The 22,447-nt window shown below is 40.4% G+C and overlaps 1 protein-coding gene across 1 annotated transcript in view; it reads right to left on the reverse strand.

Moving 5' to 3' along the window:
• Positions 1–1,674: 1,674 nt before the first annotated feature.
• LOC135480986 (roquin-1-like) overlaps positions 1,675–22,447 on the reverse strand; it is a 34,561-nt gene continuing 13,788 nt past the window's right edge. The window contains 12 exon segments of the mRNA XM_064760917.1: positions 1,675–2,400; positions 3,502–3,675; positions 4,907–5,084; positions 5,616–5,830; positions 6,869–7,025; positions 7,688–7,830; positions 14,793–14,917; positions 16,368–16,677; positions 17,173–17,255; positions 17,532–17,632; positions 18,363–18,525; positions 21,044–21,276. Coding sequence (XP_064616987.1) covers positions 2,296–2,400; positions 3,502–3,675; positions 4,907–5,084; positions 5,616–5,830; positions 6,869–7,025; positions 7,688–7,830; positions 14,793–14,917; positions 16,368–16,677; positions 17,173–17,255; positions 17,532–17,632; positions 18,363–18,525; positions 21,044–21,276 — 1,987 coding nt within the window. The 3' untranslated portion in view covers positions 1,675–2,295.

A 22,447-nucleotide genomic window follows, 5' to 3' on the forward strand; every position in this document is an offset into this window, starting at 1 on the left:
TAACAGTAGGCCCCTATATCAACTTTTCACCAACTAATCTGTAATAAGTTTGTGAAAAATTGCCGGAACTCATATGTGAATAACAGTATATCACAACTTTTCACCAACTAATCTGTAATAAGCTGTAGTAAGTTTGTGAAAAATTGCTGGAACTCGTATGTGAATAACAGTAAATTACATAACTTTTCACCAGCTGATAGGTAGAGAGCCTCCGTAAGTTGTAACAGTGAATCACACAACTTGGTACCAACTGACCTGTAATAAGTCTTCATAAGTTCGTGAAACATTACTGGAAATAATATGCGAAGAATCACATCTTTTAACTACTGTGCCTTACTATACAATTAGAACCTGGTTTCACAGTTCATGTGGTCCTTGTATTAATCATGGAGTTGGAAGATTTTACCTTCATGCCTTTATGAAGGGGCGTACTTCACTACCCAATATGTTCTAAACTACCTCATAGGTGTTGTACTTTAAATGGTTTTAATCTTCAGTGTTACCTTACTAAACAAGCTTCTGGCCTTAGATCCTTGCCTTGATGCAAGCTTATTACACTACCCAATATGTGCTGTCATTAGATCCTGGCTTCTATTTATCAGACTACCCAATTGGTGTTTTACTTAAAATGGTTTTAATCTCCAGTGTTACCTTACTCCACAAGTTTCTGGCCTTACGTCCTTGCCTTGATGCAAGCTTATTACAATACCCAATATGTGCTGTCATTAGATCCTGGCTTCTATTTATCAGACTCCCCAAAATGTATTTTACTTAAAATGGTTTTAACATACAGTATAACACAACACAATAGCTGTGGAGGCTGTAAGCCATAATCTATGCAACCATGTACAATAGGTGCTGCAATTAGAACCAACAGACTACCTATTACACTGCCCAGTAGGCACTGTAATGTTTTACTGATTGACTGGTGTTTTAGGCCATACGCAACATTTGACTTGTATGACGGCGGCCGGCGGGAAACCCACAACCATTTGTACATGTAGGTTGCTGGAGTTTTGTTATAAGAACCTAGTTATGATCTATTACACTGCCAAGTACATGTATTGTAGATGCTGCAATGAGAACCTATGCTATAATCTATTACACTACCCAGTACATGCTGTAATTAAAACGTAGCTGTGATCCATTACACTGCCAAGTACATGCAGATGCTGTACCAAGAACCTCGCCATGATCTATTACACTGCAAGTACATTTAGATGCTGAAATAAGAACCTAGCTCTGATCGACTACACTGCCAAGTACATGTAGATGCTGTAATAAGCACCAACCCATGATCTATTACTCTGCCAAGTACATGTAGATACTGTCATAGGAACCTAGCTATGATCTATTACACTGCCAATAGGAACCTGGCTTCAATATAAAGAACATAGATGGCCTTAAAAAGTGATTAAAGAAAACAGTATATTTAAGTATAAAATTATATGAAAACTATGAACTAATTTCTATACCAAACACCAATAATACATGTTTTTTTTTTTCCTTCTGAAATTGTGGTATGCATCTTTCTCTGAAGAAATTTGCGGCCAGTGAGTGGGGCGGTACAACATAAATCGTACGATACAGTATAACATAAGTGGTATAGTACCAGTACAACACAAGTCATACAATACAAGTAGTATTAAAAAGGAGAACACATGGTTATAATGCAATATAAATGGTACTGAGGCAACATATGTGGTATGAATACCCCGGCAATGGTACATCCGTAAGTGGTAATTAACAACAAATGTGGTATATAGCATAACAAGATTTGTTGTAAGGTCATTTACAGTATGTGACAGATAAAGCTTAATTATGCTTTTCTAGCCTGTAAGTAAAACCTAATGACTACAAATACAATCTAATTTGGTTGCATGATACATGCTGGTAATAAGAGTCACACAATATAGTTGTGTACATGTCACTGGGGATAAAAAAAAAACTAACAACACTGGTCATTTCTGTCACACTTATTTGACGAACACGACCAGTGTTAAAGTACGGCTGAGAGTTGCATAAGAAATGCCAAACACTCATATGAATGACACAAAAAGCACTATTTGACGGCATACACACAGATTATGTGCCACACAGCAAAATTTGTAAATTCCACTGACACAAATTAAAAGCCAAAAAATATTAATATCATAGGTTATACTTGTGTCAAGCATAAATCATTTAACAACTGACATATTAACTCCCATTGTTTCAATGTACACTTCACATTTTCCCATGTTTTAATACATCAACTCTTCAACAAAGGTTTTGTTTCTATGTACTCCAGTGTCATCAGTGCTCTTGCGTCTCTTTGCTGGTAAATGTACCAGTCTGGTTTTCTGCACAGCCATTGTCCTTCTTACTGGTTTGCACAAGCAGATGTAAGTCGTTGAGCTCCTACGAAAAAACAAAAAGACAGAAAAAAGGATGAACATACAGCATTTATTTATCTATTTGAGTGGTGTTTTATGCCATACTCAAAAATATTTCACTTATACGATGGCGGCCAGCATTATGGTGGGAGGAAACTGGGTGAAGCCCGGGGGAAACCCACGACCATCCGCAGGTTGCTGCCAGACACATACATTACAAAGGCAGCTACCATCATAGTCATTGCTTATCAGCTGCATCATAAGTTATCTGCTCAGTTGGTTTGAGGATATAATCAGATTTTTATTAACTTATTTTTACTTCTCTTAACTTACATGCAAGTTTTACTTCTTTTACTGGTGTTTTGCCTCCAGTTAAAAACATTTCATTTAAATAACAATGCGTAAGAGTGGAGGAGAAACCAGAAAGAGTGCAAGAGAAAGCCCACTAAAACCAAGGGAAACTAGAGTGCACAAGAAAAAATCCCACAAAAAAACAAGTGAAACCAAAAAGTGTACAGGAGAAACCCCACAAAATCAAGGTAAACCAAACCGAGAAAAGGAGAAATCCCATAAAAACCAAAGTGAACCAAACAGAATGCTGAGGAAACCTTGCAAAATACCAAGAGTGGAGGAGAAATCCCACAAAACAAAGGGAAACAAGAAGGCAGGAGAGATAGAGAGAAAAAAAAGAGAGAAGGGGTTATCAGAATCAGTGCAGGGCCCTTGCGAGATTTGGTAGCAAGGTTACCAAATAGAACTACATGAATGCAAAACTTCAGCTCCGTACTGTTGTGAATTTTATGGTAGCTGAACTGCCCAGAGGGCATCAATGTGTCACTGTACTTTAAATGTATGCTACACCTCATTTCAATACATGCAGTACATTTCGAGATACCATTCCTAACATTTACCTTAACACTGATTCTAATACAAAATACACATTGCCGTGAATTTTGTAATTTACAGTAATTAATATGCACACAGTGCATCAACCATGGGACATCCCCTTTATGTTACTGCGGTTTACATGAGTGCAAAACCACCCCTTACATTTATTTTAACATTGCTTTCCCACACAGTCTTCCCTGTACTTGGTACATGAAGCTAAAGATCAGATTTGACTCACCTGCTCCTCTTCAGGGGTCAAGGCTGCATTGAGGTCAATATCCGGGTCAAGGACGGGCCCAGATTTAGTGAATATTTTCTTGTTTGCTGGCCAAACCCTTGTACTACTAGAGGCAGGCCTTCTTGTGTGGTTTGTGGATGTTTCCAGAGAAGCATTGGGAGGTTTACCCGTTTGCTGGAAAACAAGACAATTTTCTTTATTCATTTAAACATCACCTTTCTTCAAATTCCCTATCCAAGGACAGAATTGATCTTGCACTTTGTGGTAATGTAAATGATTCACATATCCTACCACTGATGTAAGATTAGTTGACATCAGTTGGACATGTTTCCAGCTCAGCTTCCACATTAACCGCTCTATGCATTTCTTTAATGCACTCACCAGTGATTTATGTTTCTCTATTGCACTCACCTGTGATTTGTGTTTCCCATTCCATTCACAGGTGATTTATATTTCTCCAGTGCACTCAGTGATTATGTTTCTTCATTCCACTCATCGGTGATTTATGTTTCTCTATTCCACTTGCCTGTGATTTGTTTCCCATTCCATTCACCAGTGATTTATATTTCTCCAGTGCACTCAGTGATTTACGTTTCTTCATTCCACTCACCAGTGATTTATGTTTCTGTATTGCACTCAACTGTGATTTATGTTTCCCATTCCATTCACAGGTGATTTATATTTCTCCAGTGCACTCAGTGATTACGTTTCTTCATTCCACTCATCGGTGATTTATGTTTCTCTATTCCACTCACCAGTGATTTATGTTTCTCTATTGCACTCGCCTGTGATTTGTGTTTCCCATTCCATTCACTGGTGATTTATATTTCTCCAGTGCACTCAGTGATTACGTTTCTTCATTCCACTTATCGGTGATTTAAGTTTCTCTATTCCCCTCATCGGTTATTTATGTTTCTCTATTACACTCACTAGTGATTTATGTTTCTCCATTCTTTTCCATTCCACTCAGTGATATACCTTGCCCAAATCTACTCACCAGTAACATGTTTCCCTTGTCTACTCACCTGAGATTTACATGTATACCCCTCTATTTCACTTGCCAGTGCTACGTGTTTCCCTGTTCCACTCACCAACAAAAGGTTTTTCTATTCCACTCACCAGTAATACAGTCTACTCACCAGTGATATGTTTTTGCATTCTTCTCACCAGCTATATACATGCACGTGACTCATCTGCTCACCAGCGATACGTTTTTCTCTATTCCACTCACCTGTCAAGTCAGTGCTATACATGTTTCCCTTGTCTACTCACCAGTGATATGTTTCTGCATTCTTCTCACCAGCTATATACATGCACGTGACTCGTCTGCTCACCAGCGATACGTTTTTCTCTATTCCACTCACCTGTCAAGTCAGTGATATACATGTTTCCCTTGTCTACTCACCAGTGATATGTGTTTCTCTATGGCCTGTAGCTCACACTGTAGCCTCTCCTTGTCGCTCAGTTTCCTGGTTGAGTTTTCTCTGATGTGTATCTGGTGCTCCACCATGGCCAATTCATGCTTCAGCCTGTCCTGTACCGTGGGGTTGCCCACTGAGGGAGGAGGGTACATCATGTCTCGACTGTAACAAGGTGGTACATGTTTACAGGCATCTGTTTATTTATCTGATTGGTGCTTCACATCACACATGTGCCTTAACATTTCACTTAATGCAGCCAGCAATGGTGTTACGAAACCAGGCAGGTTGCTGCAGACCTTCCCTCACACCACTGGAGCACAAGCCAGCATGAGGTAGTAACTAAACTGGTGACAGGCTCCCCGAGTCATTGTGTGGCGCTAGCATGCTAACCACTTGGCCATGAAGATTATATGTATTTAATCCTGTACTTCTGCCTTGTTCACATGAAAGAAAGCAGCTTGGAAAATGTAATCCTAATTCTGAAAAGATAATTCTTCATTGCCAAAAACAGGTGCAAATTCTAACTAGCTTGGACATCTTAAAAAAACTGATATCGTTTTGGAAACAGACCTTTTATTGTAGTATAAAACATCTGAAATTTCACAGAATGGGTCTCTATTAAAAGCATGGAGTCCAAAAATTTGACCCACAGGCAGACCGAGATCTGCCTAACGCAGGTAAATATCACCTTACCTTTCCCAGAGGGTGTAAGGCTGAGACTTATTGTTGGTTTCCCCCTGGGGTCGTGGCATTTGGGGCATGGCCACCCTGCTGGTGAACGGCTCTGCGTTAGGACACAGCTGACTGGGCACACTCTCTACAGCAAACCTGGATGGTGTCTGCACGGAGACCGGGTATGGGCGTGTGGTGGGGGTGACAGCTGTCACCGCAGTAACCATGTACGAATCCTGCTCAGAAAGATTGATGGATTGCTTGAGTGATTGATTGATATTAAATGATATTTGGTAAATGACCTCAAATTTCATCCATAAAAAAGTGCATTTTTATGAGTTAAATAAATAGAATTACAGATTTGCTGCTGAAAACCTTTCGCTCCAGTAGGATTTCATCTTTCTATCTACACAAATCTCATTCTGTCCAAAAAAGTGGATTCTTAGAGACAAAATGTACATTTTAAAACATTTCTTTTGATGTTAAAATATTTGTCTGGTATGATATCGCCCTTCCGTCCCAACCACACCTCGCAACACTTACAGTAAAACATGAACGCTTTAATTAAACATACTCAAGAATATTTCACTCATACAACAGTCATGTGTAATCATGAATGGGGGAAACTTGTGTAAACTAGGTAGAAGCCATCTACATTTACTCAGCCCTTGCTGAGATAGACTGAGAAGAGGTCGATTTCACCTGCTTCATGTGTTCATTTGCCCACCATAATACTGATGAAACTGGTCTACATTTAGTTTTACTCCTCATTATTTATTTATTTGATTGGTGTTTTATGCCGTACTCAAGAATATTTCACTCAGACGATGGTGGCCAGCATTATGGAGGGAAGAAACTGTGCAGAGCCCCAGAGAAACCCAAGGCCATTCGCAGGTTGCTGAGGCTCCTAGGTCACTGTGCCACACTGATGTGTTAACCACCTCAGCCAAGCACGCCCCGTTTTACTCTTCATGCTCTTGTTTTTCATATGGTCTTGTAGAACCATCTTAAATGACCATACAAAGTTGCCTCAACCCCTAGAGGCAAGGGAATCCTTACATGTACATGTACATATAACTAAAACAGAGCTGAAAGTTGTAAAACTTTTCTCAGTATTATCTTGTGCTTAAATTCAGGTTCAAACCCTACTTCACACTCGGATTCAACAAAGGTTACAGGAAGCTTGAGTCAGGCTTGAGTACCAGTACACAAGTTCTATAACCTAAGCACCTAGACACAACCAAGTAAATGCTGTACAACCACGTTTTACTCACACTTTTTGCTGTAACTAAAACAGGGTCAGAACTCTTCAGTTTGGCTTTGGATGTTCTCGATATAGGACCATATTTGGACACGATTGGTGGGTCAAACGGGATGAAGTAAGCGTCGTCCAAAGAAGACGCTGAGGACTTGGCACACCCATGAATACTCCTGAAATAAGAACAACTGAATATGACTGTTTAATTTAAAGCCAAACTACATGTGGCTGAGGGACAGCTGAATAAGGTTGTGAACATGACAGGGCTGGGACTCTTCATGTTCTGTGAGAGCCCCTTACACAGGATAGAGCTTACCTCTCCATGGATGTGGTTGAGGGACTGATGAACAAGCCTGTGGACATGACAGGGTTGGGACTCTTCACGCTCTGGGAGAGCCCCTCACACATGATAGAGCTTACCTCTCTGTGGATGTGGCTGAGGGACTACTGGATAAGGCTGTGGACATGATAGAGCTGGGACTCTTCACGTTCTGTGAGAGCCTCTCACATGGGATAGAGCTTACTTCTCTGTGGAGGTGGCTGAGGGACTACTGGACAAGGCTGTAGAAATGACAGGGCTGGGACCCTTCATGTGCTGTGAGAGCCTCTCACACAGGATAGAGCTTACCTCTCTGTGGATGTGGCTGAGGGACTACTAGATAAGGCTGTGGAAGTGACAGGGCTGGGACTCTTCACATTCTGTGAGAGCCCCTCACACATGATAGAGCTTACTCTCTGTGGATGTGGCTGAGGGACTACTGGACAAGGCTGTGGACATGATAGAGCTGGGACTCTTCACGTTCTGTGAGAGCCTCTCACACAGGATAGAGCTTACCTCTCTGTGGATGTGGCTGAGGGACTACTGGACAAGGCTGTGGACATCACAGGGCTGGGACTCTCCACATTGACATCTCTCATCTGATCGGACAGTTCCTTGTACAGGTTAAACTCTTCTTCTGTTTCCATTTCAGGGTACTTCTGGAAAACAATTAACATCAAAATGAACAGGAGACAAAACATTTCAAATACTGGGGAGTGATTTTGAGTTGAGAAAAGAAAAATAGGCCTATGTTTTCAAGTCAAAGTATCAAAATCTCAAGGAAAGCGCAGCCTTTGGCATCAACTTCCACACAGTGCAGACTGAGTGCAAGAAAGCCTTTTTGATGGCTACTGGACAAATATCTACAATGACTACATCACAACTTCATACAAGATAGAAAATGCGAACAGAAAACATTCTAAGCAAACTGTTTTACTCCAATGAATGATACATAAAAATCCAGGTAAAGACAATGAAGTTTGGATAGCCTAAAATATGAAAACCCAGAACCAAATATATATGAATGATAACTCTCATTCCAGGTATGACCTTGAAACAAGATTGTGTTCAAGTACCAAGGTCGTTGTAGATGTTGAATCAGAAGGTCATATGAATAACATACTCACTGAGCTTGGGCCCTAGCTCAGAAAAAATGTGGATGGTGATTAAGTGATTAAGTGGCGAGAGGACAGATAGACTACAACTATACAGCTATGTCCTGTTCATTGACTTGCTTAAAGTAATTCTCACCTAAGTCTGCCATTCATTGTTCATTCTTGCATAGTTCGGGTCATCATTTGGGACTACGATGTTATGTAACAATGAACAGTGCAGCCTAGGCCAAAAAATACTGAAGCTGCCGATTAAGTTAGGCCTACACTATTATAAAATATGACTGTATTTCTGAGAATATACATATCTAACCTTTTAAATACAAATAAATTATAAATATATACAATATATATATATACATTACTTATCTAATAACATAACATTGGACATTTCCACCAATCAATGAAAACATACATATCAGACATACATGTATCATCCAATCAAAAGGTAGATTACATCTTATTTGCATACACTTTGTGAGAATGCGAGTACCTGCATCTGCCCATGTGATTGAATCGACCAATGAAATTGCTCTTGATCTGGATCTTCTCAGCTTGATTCGACTGCTTTAACATTGCAACTTAGACATCACAGTAACCATGGTAACCACATGAAATAGATAACACCCATATTAGCCCCTCCTCTTACACAGATCTACTTCTCACCAGTCTCATTTTTCTTTCCTTTCGCCTTTCTTACATTTTTAGACACACATCATTATCTACTGACAATTCGGTCAAATAGTTTCTATGTATCCTTCATGAAAAAAGACACGAAAACTCCATGCCAAACAAACATAATTTTCTCAAGATTTTTCACAACTGTGAAAGCTTGGTGAGCAAGATCTTTGCAAGAGAATAACAACATACATTTAATAACAAAAAAAGTTCTCTATAATGTTTTGATTTACAGTAAACTTACAGTAAACGCAAGGTTTGCTTTTATGACTTGACAGGTCAATCTAAAAATCAACTGCAAAGCTGTGATACAACAATTAAGAAAACATGGAGAGAGTGAGATGAAAAATTTCAATGCTTACATTTGCATATAACAAACTGGATCTTTTAACACGAAAGGACTGAGATAATATTGTGTTAAGCTTCTTTCACATCCCAGGAAGCTTAGTGTTACTTGAGTGAAGTCAGACAAATATTCTTCAATTTTATGTTTTTTTTCGTTTCATTCACAACCTCCATCCTGACAGGCTTTGCAGCTGATCTCAGTACCACGGACTCACTATCCACTCTGTGCATAAAGTCCTTTTGCCGTGACTCTTTTTGGGAGAGTGATTTAATGTGTCACACTCAAGACCACTAACTATCCGCAAATGAGGCCACTAACTTTACAAGTTGCTTGTGAATGGTCTTCAGTTTTATGTTGGGAGATTTTTCAGATGCTTATAGCGAGTTGTATAGTAGTTTCTCTGCTGCTTCCCCTCAGTTTCCTCCGACATAAATATACCTGATTATCGGCATACAGGTAAGACATTCTCAAATACACGGCAAACCACACACTGAATAAATCCAATGATAATCACTAATTTCAGATTACATACTGTACCTTTCCAATCAGGGCTTAAATCCTGCTTATTCACACTCCCTATACATTTCTGTTTAGTAATTTTATTGTTACTGCAAGTATTTATGTAAATGTCTTCTCTAATAAATCTCATAAAGCATACCCCTTACAGCTCCTCTTTTTTAGGTTAACTGTACATCACTGCCACCACTAACGAATTCTGAACAGGCATCTTGAATGCTACCAGGGTCACTGAGGTCAAGGTGATGAGGCAGAAGCTGATGTTACAAAAAAGAAAATGGTGTCTCAACCTATATCTTTGACATCCAGAAACAATTATATTAAAGAATGTTGATTATAGCTCTGCGCACAGAAATCAGTAATGAGGCTCTAAACAAGCTCACACGTGCTGCACAGGCTTCAAAGGTCAAACTTGTCTGGTGGTGGCTGTGATGTACAGGGAGCGTAGAGAGCAGCACATGAGCTGCGAGGAGTATGCTCATGAAGGAGTAGCAAATGCTGCAATGTCCTGGTCCATGTCCCAAGGAAATGCTCGATAGAAACAACTTCTCCTAAAATAAACTATACAGTGAGTGATGTCTGTGTAGATCCATATTTTCTGAGATTGGGGCAATGCTAATTTTTAAAGTACATGTACCCCATATGATCCAAAATCTTGACAACAAAAGAGCATTTTTGGAGGCAAATAAATGTCATGAAATATTACATCAGGTGCTAAATTTTACATTTTCCCAGGTAGATATCACCATACCTTCCAAACAAACCCCAAAACATCTTTCTAAAATCAATAAAACTCTCAGAATCTGGAAAAATGAGCAACTTATGGATGAAAGTTTAAGTCATTTAAGATAAGTACCTGTAACTTTCATGATCCCTTACATTCTGTAAACATGCTTTTGTCTACATTTCCACAAGGGCATATGCATTGTAGATGACAGATTGGTCTCATTTTCAAATCGCTAGCCCTTGACCAATCACATCACAGCTTTAACCCAGATTGTTTGCCAAAGCCTTACAGCTGACTGTGCATCAGAAGTAGGAGTTTGCAGTGCTTTCATCATGGACAGCTTAGTTTCCTTCATGACCAGCTTGGTTTTCTTTAGGAATGGCCTGTTTTCCCCATAACAAGACTGGTTTCCTCCATGAGCAGACTGGTTTCCACCATGAGCAGCCTGATTTTCTCTAAGAGCAGGCTTATGTTTGCCAAGAGCAGATTTTTCTTACATGTTCAGCCGGAAATCCCCATGAGCAGCCTGATTTCCTCTATGAATGGGCCTATTTCCTCATCGAGCGATCTGGTACCCTCCTGGATTCCCCATGAACAGCTTGATTTTCTTTATAAGCCTTATGATTAGCTTGTTTTCCGATGGGCAGTCTGATTTCCTCCATGACTGGCGTGGATTACACACGGATAACCTGATTTCCCCTGAACAGGCCTGGTTTTCTCTTCAGCAGCCTGGTTTTCCCATGAGCAGCCTAGTTTCCTTTGAGCAGCCTGGTTTCATCAATGAGTGTAGTGGTTTCCTCAAGGTGCAGCCTGGTCTCTCCCAGAAAAAGCCTGGAGACCTCCATCAGTAAACCTGATTACAGTCATATAAAGTGAAATATTCTAGGGAAAGGCATAAAACAACATTCAAATAGATACAAAGTGTAATACCACATGACGTCAGCAATGACAATGACAAAGGACATACATAACTGCTTGTCATCTTTTGAAATTTCACAACCAAACATCTCATCAGTGAGATAATTTCTCACCATACCACTCACTTTTCATCCACATGTACCTGATTTCATGCAATTCTCTAAAATACGAAACAAAACCTAAACCTTCAATCTTCACTGCCACTTATATTGAGAAACAATTTACAAAAGTTCCTTTGTTCTCATCAATACATCCTGACACATATGTACATGTACATTTAAGCAATAACAACCACGAAATAGTACATAATGTAAATCTTCAACCTTTTCAACCTCTATGTCACTTCTTTTCAGTGGAATTTATACATACAATTATTACAAAAATGATACTCAACATGATTTTCTTGAGTCACTAAAGAGTTCAAGTCCAGCTCATGCTGGCTTCCTTTAGGGCTGTATGTGGGAAGGTCTTCTAGCAACCTGTGGATGGTCGTGGGTTTCTCCGGGCTGTGCCCAGTTTCCTCCCACCATAATGCTGGCAGTCATTATATAAGTGAAATATTCTTGAGTACGGCGTAAAACAGAAATCAAATAAATAAATAAATATAATAGTTCCCTCAGAATGTTTCAAAATATTGCTTGCAGAGGTGGTTAAAAAGGTTGAAGAATTAAGGTACTACATTTAACATGTAATGCATGTATACATATAATATATATCTATAAAAAATATAACAGCATACATTTACAATATCATTTCTGCACATATTCATGCCCATGAATTCATACAAATACACTCACACAACTGAAAATGGATATAAGAGAGTGCTGAATAGTTCATTGGTCTGGCGAATATATTTATTTGGTGTTTTATGAATATTTCCTTTATACGATGACAACCTGTATCTTGTCAATGTAAGTTTTCAGCTTAAAAATAAAGCTCAACCTTCAATCCATATTTGAGTGCCCATTATACGTACTTTAGACAAGCGAGCTAAAAAAAAAAAGCTTACCTCTTAATCCATATATGAGAGCCCAATACACCAGAGCTAGAACAAAACTCTTAACCTTCCATCTGAGTACAGATTTACACACCATACTCTACAATAGGTAGCTCAAAAAAAGCTTAACCTTCAATCCATGTATGAGAGTCCATTATACAGGAGCTAAAACAAGCTTAACCTTCAATCCATGTATGTGAGCTATTATACAGGAGCTAAAAATAAAAGCTTAACTGGACACCGATGCCAACACTTTTCACCCCTCTCACAATACCTCTCCTAACTTTGTACAGGTGAGCTAAAAAGAACTAGCAGTTTAGCCTGACAGATTATGGTTCTTCATTCAAATGGGTCACATGACCTTGAAAGTAACATGATGAACTGTACACAATAAACACCTGTGCTTCATGAGATGACGGAAGCTTGTAAACCTTAAAATGTTTAGAAAATGATGTTACACAACTGATAATGTTGTAATTCTACTAAACTTGGATGTGAGAATTGATCGGCTTCAGTCAAACTTGCCAGAAATCACAAACTGAACTTCCTTACTGGAGAAAAGAAACCAAAACAAAACAAAAAAAGAAAAACCTGTTCCGTGACAAGAATATGAGTGTGTCTCAATGAAATGTGAGGTAACAACAAATTCGAACATGAAATTTGCCTTTCCCATATGATATGGAGTCCGTTCCACAAGAATATATACATGATGGGAGGATTGTGTTGTTGTTGGGAATGGTGACTACTGATGATTTTTTTGGTTTCTCTGTGAGAAAATGTACAGATCATGTTCAATGCGTAATTTTTATTCATTTATTATTTTTTTTTTTTTGGTCCTTTTGAATTCTTTTAGAATTTTTGAGGCTAGTTATTTCCATGGTGATAAAACATACAATCATATTTTAAATATTAGGACAAGTAAAAGCAGAAAACAGTCAACAAAATCAATTACTTCACTGAGTACAGTGTACAAAATAGTCAGTAATTATGGGGGAAAGATCCACAAATATAGCACTATGAAAATAACCTATATGAGGTTAAAAATGAGTTTATGCATGTATAATATCTTGTGCATGTGAACTTTACAATTTTCTAATAAAATATAGGTAGATAAATGTAACATAGGCATTGTGTGACAAAAGAAACATTTCTCTCAAACCCTGTAGAAAATGTTTTTTTTTCTTAAATCCAACTGGTGCAGTATGACATCACTGAACATGAAACATCAAATTGAAATAGGAAATAACAAACTGATCTTCAATTCAAGGAAAAAATATAACTCTTTGATACTATTAACAGTCAATGATAAAGTCAGATAGTGTCAAGGTCATTTGAATGACCTTGCCAAGCTGTTTCCCCTATTCTAATGTATTTAGAGCTTTGCATGGCGATGAAAATGCATGCAAAGCTAAGGTAATTGGTAGCCTATTGTCATGATATGTACATATACATGTATTATGTGCAACATCTGGTGATAGACCCATGTATATACATATATATATATATATACATATATATATATAAAAGAAAAGACACCAAATACTTCAACCTTACTTATTTCAGAAGAAAGTTTGAAACAGACCTAAATGGGCCACAGCCATTTTGTTGTAAAGTGCTCGGTATATGTATTAATACGATTTTAATATGGAATTCTTTCATATAGAGATACACCACGTCAGAGAAAGCAAAATAATGATGCTGCGTAACTTGTATCCCAGCTCATACGCTTAAAACGTAAAACGGTTTAGGTGACGTCATAGGGAAAAGCTGCGTTCTAAAGGGATAGAAATAACTTGCACCTGATTGGCTAAAACTGATAAATTGGCAGTACCTTCAATTTTCTCAGTATGCATGAGTTTGCTTAATTTGAACTGCTATATCTAGGTTTAATGACGAACACCACAAAAACAGAAAGATATGCTTTTTAAACTTATCTCACTTCATCCATACATACATGTATATAAAACACAATAAAGAAAAAACAGACAAAAAAACTCTATGTAAAGATATACGCAAATGTCAGCATGGAATAGTCCACAAGCTGTCTGCACTATCGTCTGGCACCTCGCCAAGCCCCTCCCATTTCTCCTCCACTTGTCCCTCCCCTTTCTCCTCCCTTTTCTTTTCTGGATAACAGCCCTCACTAAACAAAACAAAAAATTAACATTTAGAAAGTTCTAGACAAAGAAACATGCAAGAGTCAGTATGGAGTTGTCCACAAACTGTCTGCACTATTATCTGGCACTTTGCAAGGCCCCTCCCCAATCCCCTCCCCTTAATTCCCTCTCCTAATTATGTGAGTGATTGCTCTCACTGATTCCAACTACCTCAGTGTACGCAGCGGACCCTCTGGTGGAAGTGTCAACCAGAATGTCAGAGGTGGGCGTGTAGGACTCTCCTGTCGACCATGGAGTATAGACCATGCCCTCCCTAGGACAACTTCCTTGAGAACCTGAAATGATTCAGTAAATGAAGGATTGACTGAATGAATGATTGACAGATTCATGCTGCGTGTCATCTCACAGGAAAAGTACAAGCCTAACGAGCAAGAGACAAATGTTGCCACACAGACAAAAAAATACAGGAACCTTTATATATTTATTTATTTAATTGATTGGGTTCCATGTCAAAATCAAGACAGTTTCACTCATATGACAAAGGTCAGATTTAAAGGTGAAAGAAACCAAAGTGCTCACAGTAATCCAATAGCCCCGGCGATCATGAAGCGATCTCTGACTTAAGTCAAACTTTCAAATCACTTCAAAATTGTTATTTCTCAGGTCAAAATACTGCCTGACAATGTAAATTCTGGTAAAGTTATTGTACAATCAATTTCACCTAAAATAATGGAAAAGATCACCCCAAACTTAATGACTGCAATTCTGACTTAAGTCTAAGGTCGCTTCATGACCCTGGGGCCTTTCCTTTGGGAAGAGCTGTTCCAAATGTCGCATGAACGTTTTCCAACTGTATTTCATGCTAGTGTCGCTATGAGATGACTGCAATAATTACTGGAAATCCATAATCATTCATTCACGCTGTGATAGCAGTGCAAGGCAAATGATCTCCACAGGAATTCATGCAAGACCACACTTGCCATCCTCAGGCCACAACAAAGAATACTTGAAATTTTGAAATTTAGACTGAATTGACTGTTGTTTAATGTCACACTCAGGACCTTTCACTCACATAATTTTAGGGCAGGAAGAAAAGTACTGACATCTGTCGAATTACTGACAAGCTTTCTCACCCGGACATACAATGCACATATTTGAATGTCTTATTGGTAGAAAACAGGTGGTCTTTAGCAAATGCAAAACTGATGAACATTGGACGATTTAAGACACTCATCTATAATGGTTGCTGGTGTTACAGCGTTACCGTAAGACCAGAGAGTAAGTCAGCATGAGAAGGACCTGAACTCACAACAACTACATCGATGAGAGGCCCCTGGATCATTGTGCTGGGCTGGAATGCTAACTCTAGGGAACAGAGAGCCTCCATTCCTCATTGACTTACTTATTTGATTGGTGTTTTACGCTATGCTCAAGAATATTTCACTTATACAACGATGGCCAGCATTTTGGTGAGAGGAAACCGGGCTGAACCCTGAGGAAACCAAGGACCGTCCACAGGTTGCTTTCAGACCTTCCCATTTGTGGCTAGAGAGGAAGCCAGCATGACTTCAACTCACAGTGACCCCACTGTTGAGAGGCTTCTGGGTCATGGCGTGCTAACCTCCTCGGCCACGGAAGCCCCTCATGTAAAATAGAGAATGAACATGGCTTCACCATGCATCAGCAGTATTTAGGCTATATCCTGGAAGGAGCTCACTTCTTTTACATGAAAAGACTGAAGAATTACGGGCAAATTGGCCCCATCCACAAAACAAACCCACTCACTCAGACTAAGTGTTGACAGGGACCTGGATGCGTTGTACGTGTCGGTGACAGACTTTGCCAGTTCATGGGATGACGGTGGACGTCTCTCAAGGGAGGGTAGCGTAATCCCTGAATCTGACATCGGCACAGATTTGAGTCTGTATAATCCAGGGGGATTGATGCCCTGGGGGGCAGTTGAGGGTGTTGGCGGTGGCCCCACCCCACAGGGAGGCTCTGAGGGGGTAGGGGGGAGAGGAGTAGGAGCACGATTAAGGTGGACCAGGATCTTTTTCCTGCGATGATGGAGATCGTCTAAACTCTCACGGCCAGGCTGCAAGAGCAAATATTCATTTATTTGATAACTATTCAACACTATATTCAGGAATTTTTATAATCATAAGATGACAGTCAATATTATACCGATGGACGCAACTTGGTAAGCCACCATTCCAAACTGTAACAAATAACTGGCAAGCATACCCGTACCTGTGATGTACAGATATGCCCACCATACTGGTACAAGCCAAACAGTCTTCAATCTATTTATTCATTTGATCGGTGTTTGACCCTGTACTCAAGAATATTTCAATTATATGACGCTGGCCAGCATTGTGATGGGAGGAAACTGGGCCGAGCCCAGAGGAAACCCACGACCATCCACAGGTTGTTGGAAGACCTTCCCACATACGGCCTAAGCTGGACTCACAGCGACAACACTGGTGAGAGGCTCCTGGGTCATTGCGCTGTGCTGGCGTGCAAACCCCCTCGGCCACGGAGGCTCAGCCACAGAGGCTGCTGGGTCATTGTGCCATGCCGGTGTGCTAACCCCCTCGGCCACAGAGGCTCCTGGGTCATTGTGCCGTGCCGGCGTGTCACTCGCCTCGGCCACGGAGGACCCCCTCAAATTATCTTCAAGAATAAACAGATTGTGCAAATGGCAACACAAGCTGTCGACCATGGTGTGCACAAAGTCCCCTGAACAGTTGGAGGAAATGCATAGGTGTTTACACATCTCTTTTCTCTTATTTCTTAGTTGTTCGAAATTGTGTTAACAGTTAATCCAGGCTTAAATCTTAATACCAGTCTTGTTTTAATACAAATCTAATGTTATTAAAATTCAGGTTTCATCCTTCCCATGACCTTGACTTTTTAAGCATAAGAAACACCCAGTTCAAAAGTTAATACCAGGTGTAGCAGCTAATGCACTTTTGAACAACAGGGTCTTGGTGTTTCCTATGCCCTTAACAGGAGTTGTCCTCAATACATTATACCCCAGTTTTCTCCACCTATAAAATGAAAGCCACTGTATAAGTGAAACATTCTTTGAGAACATCATTAAACATCAGCCAAATAGATAAATATTAATATTGTTAAAGTATTTTTAACATGGAGCATGCACTAAATATTATGATGTGTGCTGGGGTGCGGAGTGACTGCGCAGATTATATCAGATTTAATAGTGTCTGTAACCATTATTATTAATACATTAAGATAAAAAATATCAATAAATGTAATAATTTAATTTAAAGTCAGTTACTTTTCCCAATGTTTCAAAAGCTTTTCTCCCCACACTAACCTACTGTGTCAAATTCTTCAACAATTTCGCATGTTTGCAAGGTGTTAATTCAAGCATATTCTGAAGTCATTATTCTGTGCAGACAAACACAATTATACTTTTTGTGAAGCCATGAAAATAGCCAACAGAACTGATGTAGTTTTGTCTCCAAAATCAAATTAAAAATGTGCATTAATAGCACTGAAAGTTGCTCTCCATGTGCCAAAAGGTTGAGAAATTTGGATAGCTTGTACGAATACGATTGAAACATTCATACACCATGGTTCTAAAAAATTTGTGCCTGTCTCGTTACGAAGCAGGTACTGTCTCTGACCCTCACCTGTTCTGGGTACACCATGTGAGGCGTGTGGGCGTATCTGGGGGCAAGCTGTGTGGGTACTGGGTCTCCGGACCCATGTAATAGGGCATGCTTGGGGGCCAGTTCTCATAGGGGTTCTGGCTGGGGTAGCGAGACTCGTAGACACCCCATGTAATGAGTAGCATTGTGAAGGTTGTGACTGGATGGGGGTGTATGGTAGCCGACCCCTCCGGGGTACTGACCAGGTACGTCAGTGGTAAAGCTGGCAGGAAACGTTGAAACACCATGCTGTGGGTAGTAGACCCCTGAAATATACCATTTCAATTTTAACATAACGACATATTTCAATAGAATACAAAAACTTAATTGAACAGGATTAGACTGTTCTATTGAATTATGTTCTTGGGCAGCTTTGAGTTTCTCAACATTGCAGAAATAGATGACCTACTGACCTAAATATAAATCTGACCATGGTGTAAAGCGAGAATCCAGTAGACCTACCATGCCGTAAAGCGACAGTCCAGTAGATCTACCATGCCCTAAAGGGATAGTCCAGTAGACCTACCATGGCGTAAAGCGTGAATCCAGTAGACCTACCATGCTATAAAAGTGATAGTCCAGTAGACCTACCATGCCGTAAAGTGATAGTCCAGTAGACTTACCATGCCCTAAAGCGATAGTCCTATAGACCTACCATGCCCTAAAGGGATAGTCCAGTAGACCTACCATGCCCTAAAGGGATAGTCCAGTAGACCTACCATGCCATAAAGCGATAGTCCTATAGACCTACCATGCCCTAAAGGGATAGTCCAGTAGACCTACCATGCACTAAAGCGAGAGTCAAGTAGACCTACCATGCCATAAAGCGATAGTCCTATAGACCTACCATGCCCTAAAGGGATAGTCCAGTAGATCTACCATGCCCTAAAGGGATAGTCCAGTAGACCTACCATGCCCTAAAGGGATAGTCCAGTACACCTACCATGCCCTAAAGCGATTGTCCTATAGACCTACCATGCCCTAAAGGGATAGTCCAGTAGACCTACCATGCACTAAAGCGAGCGTCCTATAAACTTACCATGCCCTAAAGCGATAGTCCTGTAGACCTACCATGCCCTAAAGGGATAGTCCAGTAGACCTACCATGCACTAAAGCAAGAGTCGAGTAGACCTACCATGCAGTAAAGCAATAGTCCTATAGACCTACCATGCCGTAAAGGGATAGTCCAGTAGACCTACCATGCCCTAAAGGGATAGTCCAGTAGACCTACCATGCCCTAAAGGGATAGTCCAGTAGACCTACCATGCCATAAAGCGATAGTCCTATAGACCTACCATGCCCTAAAGGGATAGTCCTGTAGACCTACCATGCCCTAAAGGGATAGTCCAGTAGACCTACCATGCCCTAAAGCGATAGTCCAGTAGACCTACCATGCCGTAAAGCGATAGTCCTATAGACCTACCAAGCCCTAAAGGGATAGTCCAGTAGACCTACCATGCCCTAAAGGGATACTCCAGTAGACCTACCATGCCATAAAGCGGTAGTCCTATAGACCTACCATGCCCTAAAGGGAGAGTCCAGTAGACCTACCATGCCGTAAAGCGATACTCCAGTAGACCTACCATGACGTAAAGCGTTAGTCCTGTAGACCTACCATGCCATAAAAGTGATAGTCCAGTAGACCTACCATGCCCTAAGGCGATAGTCCAGTGGACCTACCATGCCCTAAAGGGATAGTCCAGTAGACCTACCATGCCCTAAAGGGATAGTCCAGTAGACCTACCATGCCGTAAAGCGATAGTCCTATAGACCTACCATGCCCTAAAGGGATAGTCCAGTAGACCTACCATGCCCTAAAGCGAGAGTCTAGTAGACCTACCATGCCCTATAGACCTACCATGCCCTAAAGTGATAGTCCAGTAGACCTACCATGCCGTAAAGCGATAGTCCAGTAGACCTACCATGCCCTAAAGCAATAGTCCAGTAGATCTACCATGCCGTAAAGCGATAGTCCTATAGACCTACCATGCTATAAAAGTGATAGTCCAGTAGACCTACCATGCCCTAAAGTGAGAGTCCAGTAGACCTACCATGCCCTAAAGGGATACTCCAGTAGACCTACCATGCCCTTAAGCGATAGTCCTATAGACTTACCATGCCCTAAAGGGATAGTCCAGTAGACCTACCATGCCCTAAAGCGAGAGTCGAGTAGACCTACCATGCCGTAAAGCGATAGTCCAGTAGGCCTACCATGCCACAAAAGTGATAGTCCAGTAGACCTACCATGCTATAAAAGTGATAGTCCAGTAGACCTACCATGCCATAAAGTGATAGTCCAGTAGACCTACGATGCCCTAAAACGATAGTCCTGTAGACTTACCATGCCGTAAAGCGATAGTCCAGTAGACCTACCATGCCCTAAAGGGATAGTCCAGTAGACCTACCATGCCCTAAAGCGAGAGTCCAGTAGACCTACCATGCCCTAAAGCGATACTCCAGTAGACTTACCATGCACTAAAGTGACAGTCCAGTAGACCTACTATGCCCTAAAGCGATAGTCCAGTAGACCTACCATGCTGTAAAGTGATAGTCCAGTAGTCGTCCGGGCTCTGCCCGCTTTCCTCCCACCATAATGCTGGCCACCGCTGTATAAGTAAAATATTCATGAGTACAACGTAAAACACCAATCAAATAAATAAATAAAATAGTATGATGGGTTAAAACAAAAGAAATCAGCTGAACCTTGAACAGCCCAAAATGTTTATTCTGGCATTAACAAGAGGGATGTTTACAGTTTTCCGTGTTCTCCCGTACCACACTTACCTTCTGCCATGTATGGATGGTGGTTGTAGCGTGACACACTGGGTACAGTCTGCGTTTGTAGGTTAGCCGGGACGTACTCATCCCTCGGGGGCCCTGTGGGGTTACGATACGGCATCCCCCCTGTGTACATGGGCAGCCCCACCCGCGAGCTCATCACGGAGGGCGGGGCGATCATGGGGGGCAGGGGAGAGGCCGTTGATGCTACACTGTGGGTCAGCATGGGTTCGGCAGGGCTGTACAAAACAACATACAATACTGATACATGTAGATCAGCAAGGACACTGTCTACTGTGAGCACACGTACTGTACATAATCATGCATTTTGCCGTAAAATGTACTTCACCAAAACGTGACTTTTTTTTACCATCTAACTGTTATGGGAAAACCAGGATTTCGTAAATACTGGTACATTAGGTGGATTGATCAATTTCTGGGCTTAACAAAAAGTGTAATTTTATTAGTCTACACAGAATAATGCCTTCAGCTATATGCTAGAATAAACACCTTGCAGACACGTGAAAAGGTTGAAGAATAGCAAAAACAATGGGTGTCCACTACCAGTATTAGATTCATTTATTTATTTGATTGGTGTTTTACACCGTACTCAAGAATATTTCACTTATACGACGGCGGTCAGCATTATGGTGGGTGGAAACCGAGAAGAGCCTGGGGGAAACCCACGACCATCCACAGGTTGCTGACAGACCTTCCCACGTACGGTCAGAGAGGAAACCAGCATGAGCTGGACTTGAACTCGCAGCAACTGCATTGGTGAGAGGCACCAGTATTAGACGTTGGAATAATTACTACGTGTACGTCTTCATCAGCTCAGAAATGCCCATATTTTGATAAAAACAAACAAAATAGCCCAGAACTCACACCTGTTCTGTGAATAACAATGGTGAGGAAGAGTACCAAGTTCCAATTCAATAGAATGAACCATTTTGATAAAAAAAGACTGGAAATGTCCAAAAAAATGGACATATTCAAAAGTGGATGGAATGACCCCAAAATCGAAGCTGATCTGTAACTTGTTACTGTGAACTCAATATGATAGACTTTGGGAAAAAAACCCCAGAACACTGATTCATATAGTGTACACATATAGTTATCCATTGTTGAGAGGAGAACACCTATTTACCTATTTTTTTTTTTACTTTTTAAAAAAAAAACCTCTTCCTATCACAGAAACGTACATATACACGTAGTTAGGAAAGGATGCATTTTAATTCACCCAATTTTTGATCGCTCATAAAAATATTAATACGGCTCCTGCTTCAAATTCCTAGAATACATGTAAAATCATATCCACTGCATTTATCATGTACACTGTATTTCTCATATTCGCTGTATTCATCGCTTTCACTGTATTAGTCACTGCATTCATCATTTCATCACTAGATT

Source organism: Liolophura sinensis, chromosome 13 (assembly GCF_032854445.1).
Source record: "Liolophura sinensis isolate JHLJ2023 chromosome 13, CUHK_Ljap_v2, whole genome shotgun sequence".
Lineage (NCBI taxonomy): Eukaryota > Metazoa > Mollusca > Polyplacophora > Chitonida > Chitonidae > Liolophura > Liolophura sinensis.